Source organism: Strigops habroptila, chromosome Z (assembly GCF_004027225.2).
Source record: "Strigops habroptila isolate Jane chromosome Z, bStrHab1.2.pri, whole genome shotgun sequence".
Taxonomy (NCBI): Eukaryota; Metazoa; Chordata; class Aves; order Psittaciformes; family Psittacidae; genus Strigops; species Strigops habroptila.
In genome coordinates this window covers 11,430,805-11,444,128 of record NC_044302.2, presented here as the reverse complement: position 1 = coordinate 11,444,128, position 13,324 = coordinate 11,430,805, and the positions used below count along the sequence as shown (strand labels likewise).

Here is a 13,324-nt window from a genome sequence, read left to right as displayed (position 1 = left end):
CCTGATTTCTCAGTTTGGTCCCAACTGTTTCCTCCCATATTTACCTTGTCCTTGACTTCTCTCCCAGGGTAAGAAAATCACACTTCATGTGCATGAATCAAGACTTTGTAATCAAGCTTCCCAATGATACTTCTATAAAATAAGACTCTGGGAAACTAAATAAACCTTGAGAAATATGTTAATTATGTTAGAACAGAAGAATAAAAATAAAGTAGAAGACTTGGCTGGCTGATCTTTTCTTTTGTTTGCTGTCCAATATACTTTGATTATCAAACAGACAAAAAAACTCTCTAATGATCTGTCCAAGAGTCTTTGTTTCAATGCAAGAGGAAAACAAGTCCCCTTCTGTCACTAATATTTAGGCCTCTTAGTGTCCTCCTGTGATAATCTTGGGGTTTATAACTCTTCTGTCTAATGTGCAATATATCCAAAAGAAATTAACAATGAATTTTGAGCATATAATGAACAATTATGCATGGAGGATAATCCCAGCAAGTACTATGAGAAACAATTTCTCCTGTCTGCCCTCAGTCCCGTAACCAAGCCTGGTTGTCCACCCAGAGTCTTTTAAAGTTTGATCTTATAATGATTTTCTAAAGCAAAAAACATTCAGAAAATAGCATGCTGAAAAAGGCTGCAGGACCCCAAATTTCTACCTTAGGCAACGTCAGGTCTCTGAAAAGACATGTCGCTGCTTCTCCTTTGCATGCCTAACCGTGCCCAAGGAGAGGCTGATGCACTTCCCTGCTGTTATGCACTCAACAAAACAAAACCTTCCTCCTGGAAACAGACCCTGGAATCTCATTCAGGCCCATTTTCTTCTTTGATAAGGATGTTCTAAATCTGCTAAAGGTTTGTGCAAGCAGATCGAGTCGGATACATTTCCATAGGTGTGGCAATTGCTGCCCCGGTAATGGTATGAAGCCATAAAAACTACAATTCACTATTACAGCACTGCAAACTCACCCAGTGTGATTGCTCAGCCTAGACTTGAGATTCCTACTCTTTTATGCTTTAAGGGCTTCTGAGAGGGATGATCAGGAGTTTTTGCCAAAACGCCTCAGGCATTTAATACTGAAAACTAATTTCTGAATTGGGTGCTATGCTAATAATGTATTCCAACCCCAGGCTGCCTGTAATCCCTCACAGACTCTCTTCTCCTTGGTTTCCCATTAGCGGAGCATCTGTCTTCTCGCTGCTTTATTGTTTGCTCTCTGCATGGGACCCTTAGTACATGGGATGCAACAATGCAAGAAATTCATGGGATCACATTAAGAGAGGGAGAAAATATCAAATTCAGTTTCATGCAGATGGATTTTTGCTGTTGTTTTTTTTGCCCACATATTTAAATGCAGCAATCAAACTGAACTGAACAACATGGGGCCTTCTCAGGCTCAAACATATGGGATCCTCGTGGCAGGTGGCGCAAATATTAAGGGAAAGTAGTCCAGAACTTACTCTTCATCTCACTGAAACCCTTTCATATACCCTGTTGCTTAACCCTGTCTTGCTGCCAGTGAGGAAACACTACCACAGCTTATCTTCTTGCTTCTGGGTTTCCACTTTGTTATGTTTGAAGGACATGGGTAGGGCAAAGAGGGACTTCATGTACTGCACAGAGGTAACAGTTGGTCTGGCTATGCACAAAACTCTGCCAAAAGTGAGGAATTCAGCTGGCAGCTAACCTTGCCTTAGCAGTCAGGCATTTCATAGCCTCTGAGAAGGGAATAGCCGTTTACTTCCTAGAGAGCCTACAGAGATCCATGTGTCCACTCACCAGGACTACTTTCTGTCCGATTAATTAAGAGACGATAATGATTTTCCTACCTGGAACTTCCTTAAACAAAGTCCTGCGGAAGCTTTGAAGTGACAATGATCAAGTAAAAAGCTTGACACAATAACTTTAACTCTGCCTTATACCATACAGCCCATAATCTATTAACTTGACTCACATCGTACATTTATACTCTTGCTGGGGGTTATTTATTGTCACTGCTATCATCTATTATGTACACTGCAAAAGAGCTGCCTACATTAGAACATATCTTCCTGGGAAAAAAAAATGAAAATCTGGATTTTATTCAAAGCAGTTGTTGAAAGATTTCAATTCAAAACATAACAGCAACTAATACCAATGTTTACTACAGAAGTGGAAGCACACCACTTTCTCACGTTTTTTTTTCTGACTCTCATAGAAAAAAATTAATGCTGTCTGCTTCCAAGTGTTTGGCAGGAGTTACACATAATTAGAAAGAGCTCTAGCTCTTTTAAGTGTGCTTGAATTATTGTAATTTATTTTTCAATGTAATATTAAGAAAAATGCGATAATCTGACTTTTTGGATTGCCATCTCAAAAGGAAATAGGGGAGTGACTATCTGGCATGAAACCAATTGGACTTTGTAACACACTCTTCAAAACATTCCACTAAATGCAAATGTAAAGTGCGGACAGCTGTGAAAGATAGCACCTAGTGATACGTCTCAAAAAACCCCCATGCTGGCCTTTCCTTGTCTAGTTTGTCATGGCCCAGAGAGTGATTCCTGTGACCTGTTTGACAATCCATAAGCTAGCTGAAGAAATGCTGAGCATCCTTTCAGTGAATATACACCTTTCGTCACGTTATGGTTATCTACATTATCACCTCCGTCTAGGTGCTGCCTGTGCATTGCTCTTGAGAGATTTTTCTGGACTCTAGTTGATCTCGTATTTCAAAACACCAGTGTTCTTCAATTAGCAGACCTGCCACTTGCTGTGCCATGCAGCATTTGCAGCATTCACCCTTAGCTTCTCAGCCTTGGTGCCAACATTTTTACGTGGACCCTAGCTCTGGGACGAATTCCTGGGAGAAAATCCAGACCCTCCTGAAGTCAATGGGACTTCTGCCACCAGCTTCAATGGGCTTGTAACTTCTTGATACAGAATACAGCACTACAGCATTGTGCTGCAATGAGAGGTGAACCCAAACTGCCAGCTCTACATGCTCCTCATGCTGATTCACATTCAAGCTCTAAGTGCAGAGGCCAATCAGGATTTGACTTTCCCTAGATATTTTGAAATTTAAATTTTAAAGCCCATCTGCAGGTTTGATGCAACACTCTAATTCAGAACACCCCGCTTAAGTGTCTTTATTGTCAAAGTTGTTTATAAAATAAAACCAGACCACTGGTATATACAAACTTAGGAAAAACTAAGGAAGGAAAGTATTCAAACTTTTTTTGGCAGGGAGGGGCTGGAGGAAGACACACACAAGTAGCAACACGAACTTCACTCCCTCATGCACTGATTACAGTAACGCGTTATAATCTGTTTGCCTTTGTTTTCAGTGACAGTATTTGGGACCACAGCAATGCTTGGCATTCATGATGCTTCTGGAACTTGAAAGGCACCTCCTGGCCCTGCCTAGAGCCATCAGTGCCTTGAAAACACTCACAGAACTCCTTACAGTTCTGTACATCAGAAATATTGCAGCAAAAACTTTTCCAAGCTTTGATTCCATCATTCTGTTAAGCATACCAATAAACACCCGTATCTGTCTGTTTTCTGACTAGAGTATGCATTTTAATAGCAAGTCTTCTAAACACAACATCTTCACAATTATCTAGAACTGCATTTGCTCTGTGATTCCCGTTAGACATGAAAGGACACAAGCTGCAACTTCCATCACTTACCTTTTCAACTGAGTCTAGTTCTTCTGAGAGTCTCATTCAGCAGCAATGGGCTCTGACTAATGCACTAGTCCCAGTGCTCACCTCCCGAGAGAGATCTCCAAACATTTATACGGAAAATCAAGCCTCTGACTGCAGCTGACACCAGCTTCCACTACACTAAATAAAAACTCTCTTCTTAGGGTCCCAGCAAGTGGGACAGGCCATTTCCCACACTACCAGGCTTGGAAAACACCATGTGCACAAACTGAGAAGAATAGCCTAGTTAGTATTAATATTTACATTGCAGCCATGGCCAAAGGCCCATATTAGGGTACAGGTCTTGTTGTGTTTGGTGCTACAGAAGATGAGGGTGCAAGCCCTGCTCTCCCAAACTGCTGATCACCTAGCTAGTCTCCCACTGACGTCCTATTCCTTTGTCCCCATGAAAGGCAGATAATTTCCATTTGCCACCTCTCTACCAACCTTGCACACCCTGATCCTTTCACATTTTTTAAATCATTGAGAGTTTTACAGTTATGGATAGAAGACGAGGCCCTGTATGTTCTCTGTAGCCAACTCTTGCATTGCATTAGCCAGCTGTGGGGCAGAGGCTACAGCTGTAGGAGAGTGTCCTTAGCAGGCACAAGTCACTGGTGCAGGGGAGAGAAGGATCAGCAACCCCAGTTGAGTGGATGGAGAGGAGAAGGAAGAATTAAGAGGCAACCTGCAAGGCCCTGGAAGCTTGCAATGCACTAAGTCTCTCTCTCTGGTTGGCACGTGCAAACTGAGGTTTTTAGAGCCTTTCTCTTCGAGGATTTATGGGCAAAGCGACAGATTTTCCTCCAGTCTTACTCACTGAAATGGACGAACAGCTTTAGATAAAACTTGCAACAACTAATGACAGCAAAGTTAGCCAGAGGCAAAAACCTAGCATGAAGAAGTTCAACCTAGATGATTAAATTTGGCAAAGTTATAAGACAGTGAAAGAGGTAATCTTAAAAGGGGAAGGTTTGGATGACCTTAATGCTATGCACTGCAGCTTGTGGTGCCCGTAACAGGTTATTTTCAGAGCATCTAAGTGTCTTCCAGTAGTGCATTAAGCAATGTAACTAACATCTGTCATGCGGTTCATTTTCCCCTATCATCTCCTCCCTGGAGGGAAATTCTCCAATTTCTTAACCTCTACTGGACTCCCACTCGATAATGTTCATTACCTCAAGAGAAAAAGGAAAAGCCTTTCAAAAAGAAAAAAAAAAGAAAAGGCAAAGAAGAAGAGATAATAGATCTAAGATTCAGGTTGCCTTGGTGACATATTTTAAGTCTTTTTTGCCAAGAAAAACAGTAATTTATTTTAAATTTCTGTACATGATATTTAAGCATTGAAAGGGAAAGACAGAATTATTGAGCTGTTTTTCCATCACCCATGATTATGCAGCAATTTATCAACAAAATGGAACAAGAACATCTGACTGGGATTATTTATTACGCTTCAAGGCATTTATTTTTCATTCACTGCACCAGGAACAGCGTCCCTGTTATGGCTAGTTACCTATCTGTGTCCGAACGGCTTTCAGGGAAGGATTAAACCGTCATTTGTTTTATTTCTTTTCATGAAAAAAACATCCTAACAAGGCTAAGGCAAGACTTGGATATTGCTGGACTTGCTACTTTAAGGAGGCATGAAAAAGAGTAACTAGATCTTCCCTGGAGATTAAGCAAAGGATGTATGAGGACGACTATGGCATGCAGCATCCCTTTCCCATCCACAGCTCCACAAGCATGTCTAAGAACTTCTAGCACTTCTTCCCTGAAAAGAATGAGCAAAATAAGCTGCCCGATTCAGGGAAAGATAATCTGTGCCCTCAGTAACAGCAAACATGTGGGAAAACTATTTGCTAGAAGAATGTACCTTGTGGCTATTGCCAAAGGTTTTGATGGGTGTATCCGCACTTTGGATAGCTTTATGGCTGTGCAGTGGAAATTGCTCATAATGAGTAACATGTACATTTCTCTAACACCTTTTGTCCAGAAATCAAAAGCACTTTTCAAAGAAAGGCCCCAATTTTGAACACTTGACACTAGCAGCTCCTTATGTCACACTTTCATGGACCGATTTGTTTGGAAACAACTCTGGCACTTCTACGGATCAGGTAATGACTTTTCTGAAGGTCTTGCCTTCATGGACCATACACAATACTGCAGCGAATTCCATGCATCACCTTTGACAGAGGGAAAGAGCTGACCTGTCTTGAGTGGGAGTTAAAGAACCAGGCATCACATACAAGCCACCAACCACAGCTCTGGGGACTCTGCTCTGGCAGGAGCCGTTCTGACACAGAAAACAGCAGTGTTACAGTAGAGTTAAAATACTGACATCTATAGGATGTTAAACATTTCTAACAGTTACAGTAAGAAGAAACCCATAAATAATATCAATTCTTCCCTAAAATTTCCTACATTGACTGGTTCACAGCAAGAACAGCTTCATCTTTTCCACCCATCATTGTTCATGTGCTATTTACTGCAATCCCAAAGTGGAACTGACCACAGTTCCTGTGTCTTGCCTGGCCTGGCCTGCAGGACATCCCCAGAGTGATGTCAGGGATGATGGGGAAGAAGCACCTGCATCACATTCATGGGATACACAGAGGTAACAATGGGGAGGGACAGAACTCTGCAAGAGCTACAGCCCTCCATGCTGCCTGCTGAGGGTAGGAGGGGGCTGGGTTCTCCTGCAGGTAGCACGGAGGCTCCTACCACCCCTGCTCCCAGACAGCATTACATTTGCAAGTCAGCTGCTTCCCATCAGCATACCTCTTGCTGGAAAGGCAAATGAGGGGCTCACTCAAACCACTGCTGCTTCGGTGGGACTGTGAGCAAGGCAACTCCTCACAGATCATCCTGCTGTTGCAAGCCTAACCATGTACACACAGGCCCCTCCAATTCAGTTGTTACTACATGGATTTCACCACTGACCGCAGCCTGATAGCACAGTACCTCCTGCCCAATTTTCTGAAGCTGCTCTGCTTTCCAGTTCCTGTTATCTTTGTGTCATACTTGACATAACCAGGTCACAAGCTGCAGGGTCACAACTCTGAAGAGCTGTGACCCGGCTCCCATACCTACAGGAGCATCTAATTCTCTTGACCAGCTCCCAGGCAAACAAAAGCTACGGAAGAGCAAGGACACCACTTGGGGACAGTATTTTATTAGCTGGAATACAATTATAACAGAGGTAGACTACCTCTGCTACCTCTCCAAATTAAAATACTCTTTTTATTATGCTCTTACCTAAGAATGACATCCCTGACATCCCACTACCATACTGTCAGCAGGGAATCCATGTATAAAATTGCACTAAGATTTGAAGTTACAATACAGACTGAAATTCTGTTATACAGAAAAACCTTTGGCTATCTGCTTTGGACTGAAAACACCTCTTTTTAGAAAGGACTGAGGTTTCCAAGTGGTTAAGAGCAGGACCTGGGAATATGAAGTACTTACATAATTTCCTTTTTAATTGCCACTTTGCAAGCTTTTCCTCTGACTTTGAGAAAAGCTTTGAGCTTCCTCTATCCACAGAACTCTAAAATAAGCAAAGTTGTTTTATTTTCTTCGGGAAACAAGACAATTCCTAGTATTCTTGCTATAACATTTGCTCAGGGGAACTGAGAGAACATGAAATCACTTTCTGAGAAGCAGCTGGCTTAAAACAGGCAGGGACAATGTCAGAATTTGATTTCTTTGCTGACTTACACAGCCATTAGTCCCTTGGTCTGCTTCTCTCCCATCCCTCTGTGATACTGGGAATCTGCTAAGACACACTTACGGAAGGTTTGGACATTTAAATCTGTGCCTTAAATGTCCCAACAGTTCCCTAATGTGCAGAGTTTATTCCTATCAGGCCCTTAACCTCAGTTTTCTTGGGGAAATCACTGCAAGTATCTCCTTTCAGAAGCTGACTAGAGAGTATGTCAAGGAATTAAAGAGGTTACTCTATCCCTTGAAAACAGAATGTTGTCCAAAAGATTGAAATTTTTAGATTTTAAATTCTCATGTTTAGGCTGGAATTACAAATTAATAACAACAATCATATCATTAAGTCTGGATGAAAAGTTTTGACCATGGTGAAAATATGCAGTTCAAAATCAAAATTTCAAAGGTCTGAGTCCCTCCACCTTACACACCACCTTTTCTCCCTCTCCCTGTGCTCTTGCAGAAACACGGGGCGGGGAGCTGAAAAAGCAAGGGAGAAAAATAATTTTCTCTCCAAAATGCCAGCAAAACAAGTAACACATTTAAAGTATAGCAAGAAACTTATTTTCTGCACAAAATATAATTCGCTCTTTTCAACAGGGTCCAGCTGTGGTAGGCTGAGAGTAAAGGTGTAACACATGAAGGCAAATATGGCTTATATTTGGGGAACTTCCATGATTTTTATGGATTGCATTGATGAGAAATGCGTTTGCACACTCTGAACAGCCAGTAACATTTTTGTCGTGGGATATATTTTTAATAATTCCTTTGCAAAAAGCACAGCCATATTTTCATTAGAAATGGAAAGTTGCTCTGGAAGACCCAAGCTGGTATTTCAATAAATAAAGGTGGTATAAATTCAACATACTGATTCTCCAATTCATCATCCTCTAAGTAAAATATATAATTCCTCTCTCATTTCAATTCCCAGCCATGCTGTCCTCTTAATTATAAATAGTCTGCCACTTATCAAATCATTCTCTGTGTCCTGTGCAATCCTCACCCTTAACTGCACAAATATTTTATTTTTGGAACAAAACAGTTCAGCAACATGCTCCATTTTTCTTTTCATGACTTAGTCCCTATTAAAGTAAAGAGTTTATGAAAGCTCTGTGCGCATGGATAGAAAATTAGTTGCTCCTCCGTGGCTAACAGTTTTTAGCTAATCACAATGCAGCTCCACATCACTCCAAGCAGGGCAGTGATTAAAATTGCCTGCAACAAAGCAACATTGTACACGGCAATGACGTGCTCCAGTCAAAAACGTCTCCCCTCTTGTTATGATTGGTATTCCCCAGGTGTTTGATTTTGAGCTCTAGCTTGGCAGGCGAGCCTTTGTGGCTGCAATTCAAGTCCCAGGCTTGATCTGCTCCAGTGTTTATTCTCATAATTTACACTTTGTGATGGCTTATGGACAGTAATGTACTTGGTTTCATAGCCACCACTTCAAACCAAGGGCCTGGTCCTGCTGTTATGGAGTTAGTGGTAAATGCTTCCCAATTCCAGCACTGGCAGGAGGCCTCAGATGACTAAACTGTGTCTCAAAGCAAACAAACCAATATAAAAGAACAATTTTGTTTAAAAACAAAACAGAAAAAAAAAGAAAAAGCCTGAAATCTTACTTACTAGGAAGTCTTCTTCACAGTACACCTTCCCATTGACATTGTAGAATGCTTTTCCTCGTAGTCTTCTCCCTGTTAAAACACAGTACTGTTAGGATTTTGTACTCCATGCCCAAACCCAGTCATTACTCAGAATGCAAAGTGGAAAGCACATCCTGCTGTGCCTGTCTGCATGGCCAACTTCAGGCGCTCTCCTCCCCTAGGGTCCATCCAGAGACATGGTGGTGGTTTGGCTCCCAGCTCCTTCCTGCCTTAACAAATTCCTTTTCAACTAAATGTTGTTTCTAAGCGCAGGTCATGGAACCCAGCTCATACCAGTTTCTGGAAATCTAAACCCAAAAATTACTATTCTGTGGGAGAAGGCTCATTTGTAAATTGAGACCATTTCCTTAGCAGGTGAAATCACAACGGGCATACACCTACTGCAATCAGCATCAGCGAGCTGTTTGTCTCCGAAGGACCAAACAAGGGACACTGCAAATGGATGTTCCTGTCACGTTTACAAATATTAATACATTCAGCAATGCCACAGCAGCTACACGCACAGCTGCCTGCATTACTAGAGCAGTACAAGGCACACATGACGAAGGGAAGGGCAGAAAAAAATCACACTGGAAACAAGAGATCTCATTTTGAAGTTTGAATGTTTGCCATTTCTTTAGCGCTTTTGGAACTCTATTGACAAAGCCTGTGATCATCATTAACTGATGGCTCCCTTTACAGCTCAGAATGCACAACAGACTCCAGAGAGTCACAACAAAAAGGATTAAACCCAGGAATTCAAAAGCCACCCAGTCCAAACATTTCTCAGATAGAATAGATCAGATCTGTCTTGTACCAGAGCTGCCCCATTGAAAGCGACGCCATTTTATCAATGAAAACCAGTGAGAAGGGAACCAGTGAGAAGGGGAACTGCACTCATCCTGACTCACCTTATTTCCACTCTGTGCCAGAGTCCCACTGGCCAAAGCTCCCAAATGCCTGGGTGCTCTCACAAGCCGTCTGTAGCCTTGGCAAGCAGAGGGCACAGTGCTACCATGCATACCCACTGCTTTCAGCAGTGACACAGAGTGATGATGAGGACAAGAGGATCTGTATTTACAGGTCAATAGATGAGCCACCCTGGCCACTGCCGGAGCTTTTACTCCACAGAATAAGCCTGGATGTCTCCTACGGAGGCAGAGTGAGTGGCTCCACCATAAACACGGCTGGTCTTTGCAGAGCATTTGACTCCAAGGGCCGGCGAGCTGAGCCAGCTGGCTGAGCACAGAGGGGCAGGAGCACTCTCCAGGGTTTCCATAAACAATGTTGAGGAAAATATGATTAATTTTCAGTGCTTGAAAATGCCTTTTACACGTTGCCACTGTGATCTGATCCTGGGAAACAGTGTGTGGCACAAAGAAGTTGGGATCTGGGCTGATGCTTTTGGGAAATCACATGCTGCATGCGGTTGTCTGGCGGTTTTACTGTCGTGGCCGAGGGAAATGCTTCTTTTGTGTGCACATTCTTGGGCTGTCGATCTCACGGGCTGCTGTCTCCATACTGCTGGTAGGTGGAGTCAGCTCTTGTTTGTCTTTCCAGCTGCCTGGTAGCTCTGGTGGGGACCATGAGCCTGGTAGCATGGGCAATGCAATGAGACTGTCCTATCTCCTCTGGGACTCTTAGGTCAAACTGGTCCATCCTACATGTCACACAAACAAGGCACGGGGCTGGGACAGCAATTAGTGGGTCACAGGGCCTCTCTCACCTGATGCTGGGGCATTTGCTTCAGGCAGAGAAGCGCTGGCCATCACCCTCACCACACACCATTATGGTTGGAAGCAGCAGAGATAATTAGGAACAAATCCTGAACTCTGTTGCTGGAAGGATCTCTGCAGGAAAGGAATTCGCTAAGTCGGGGAGGAGTCAGCATCTCCTGTGGTGCTACAGAAGGTTCACGAGGACCTGTACATCCCGCTTTCTATCCCATATAGCCTGGGAGTGACAAGGTTAATAGAAACGCCCCAAATTCTGCTCCTGTTGTTTCCATAGTGCAGCATCACTGGCAGAAGCCCAAGGGGTCAGAGCTTTCCTGGACTGGGAAGGAGTGGGAAGCCTACAACCCAAAGCTAACAAGGCAAAAACGATGTTTTGGACCGGCTCTCAAAGACATTTATGTTATCAGATGCATTTGGAAGCTGATGGCCCTGTGACACAAAACAAGCTCACCTTACTGCAAGCCTCCTCCTCAGCCAGTGCACAACTTGTGAGCCCCTGCTCACGCCCTACACTACCAAACACAGACCGCTGCCCTCCCTGCGATACAGCTGCTGTGGTGAAACACCTCTGTCTCACGCAGCACTCACAGAGCAACACCTTTCAACACTGAGGAAAAATACCATTTTCCCCATTTTACAGCCACCTACTAGGGAACCGACTTGCCTAAACTCATAAAGCAGGCAAGCAGCGTGCTCACATGATAACTACTATTATTAGTAATAATAATAATATTGATAGGTCTTTTACCTCAGAAGAATTTCATTCAGGGATCTTACATTATCTCATAAACAAGAAACAGCAAGTTTTCACGCAAATAACCCTGGTGCACTACATCGGATTCTACATACTGCATTTTAGAAATAAAGGCAAAAATATACATTCCACTCGCTCCCCAGAAGAGCTTGCTAAACGATAGCACTGAACATGGTCAAACACCAAACCCTGCAAGTGCCGGGGCATCACATGAAAACTGCAATCAAGAGGAAAGTGCTGGCAGTTGCAGCCAGAGAGATACAAAGCCTGAGGAGATGCAGCAGCATTGGTACCTCCCAGCCCCAGGGCAGCCCTGCGGCTGGGTGGATGCAGCATCTTGACATTAGAATACCTGCCCAGAGCTCAATGTACTAGAAAGGCAGTTTCACCTCCCAAGTCATACCATAGAATCACAGAATGACTTGGGTTGGAAGGGACCTTAAAGCTCATCCAGCTCCAACCCCCCTGCCATAGGCAGGGACATCTTCCACTAGACCGAGTTGCTCCAAGCCCTGTCCAACCTGGCCTTGAACACTGCCAGGGGATGGGGCAGCCACAGTTCTCTGGGCAACCTGTGCCAGCACCTCAGCACCCTCACAGGGAAGAACTTCCGCCTAGGATCTAATCTAAATCTCCCCTCTGTCAGTTTAAAGTCTTTCCCCCTTGTCCTGTAAATACATGCCCCTGTAAAAAGTTCCTCTCCAGATTTTAGGTATTGGAACACTGTTAGACAAGGTTCCTCTGGAGCCTTCTCCAGGCTGAACAAACCCAGCTCTCTCAGCCTGTCCACAGCAGAGGTGTTCCAGCCCTTGAAGCATCTTTGTGGCCCTTCTGGGGCAACTCAGAGGCCTGCACAGCACCAGCCTCTTCTCTATAGCCATAAGATATTATTCTCAATCAGGCAGAGATTACAAGTTTTAAAACCCCTAATGCTACTTTAGTCACCTGAGTCAAGTGCCCAGCCAGCCAGACAAGTAATACCATCCTGCCCACTGGTCCACAGAACCTGCTGCCTGGCCTTGCTTTGAATGGCTGCATGTAGCCAAGCCTGGGTTACTGTTTGCTTTCGCAATATTGAAACAAAAAAAGCCAAGAGTTTCTGACAAAACTTGATGCAACTTGCCGATAGCTCATTATAATAATAATGAGCAGTTACAACAAGCTGCCTGGCGCAGAGATCAACGAGTACGGGGTTTCACACACATACACTGTGCTTCTCTCCTCCTCCTGCTGGATACTCACCTTGGCACGTCTGCCCTGTCAGACCAGTTCCCAAGAGCAGCAAGAGGCTCCATTTCACACCAACCAGGGGAGCAGCAGGTTGGCTGGGAATGTGGAGGGGGGACCACGGATGGGGTAAAACCACCCAGCCTGCAGCCCGCCTGCAGGCACGTAACACCAGCTTTGATAGGGAAGCCCCTTTTTCCCCTCAAGTGCTCTTTAGCCTTGTTTTACTTTAGAAAACAAAGCTTATGCACTCACGATGACAGCAAATGCTTGCCACAAGTAACTTTTCCTGATTGACACCATACCTTTGAGGGGTTGTGAGTATCAGGATAAGAGGATTCCACCATCTCAGGTGGGCAACAGAGACCTTGCAAATGCTCCAGCAAAGAGGGCAAAGATTCCTGTAGATAATCTAGTAGTTAAGAAAATGTAAGCTAGAAATGACTGTCTCAAGGAACAATCACAACTGGTGTTTGTGACCAACACATAAACATCCAAGAGAATGCAAGCTTTTGAACTTTACAAATATACATAAAATCAGAATCAGTTCTAGATTTTTA

General features: G+C 43.6%; 1 protein-coding gene across 3 annotated transcripts in view; it reads right to left on the bottom strand.

The window, feature by feature from the left end:
- The window catches only part of WTIP (WT1 interacting protein), an 81,874-nt gene that overhangs the window by 14,862 nt on the left and 53,688 nt on the right, over window positions 1-13,324 (bottom strand). For all 3 annotated transcript variants that reach the window (XM_030470214.1, XM_030470215.1, XM_030470213.1), the window contains one exon: window positions 9,031-9,098. In XM_030470214.1, the coding sequence (XP_030326074.1) occupies window positions 9,031-9,098 (68 nt within the window). The remainder of the gene's footprint in view (window positions 1-9,030; window positions 9,099-13,324) is intronic.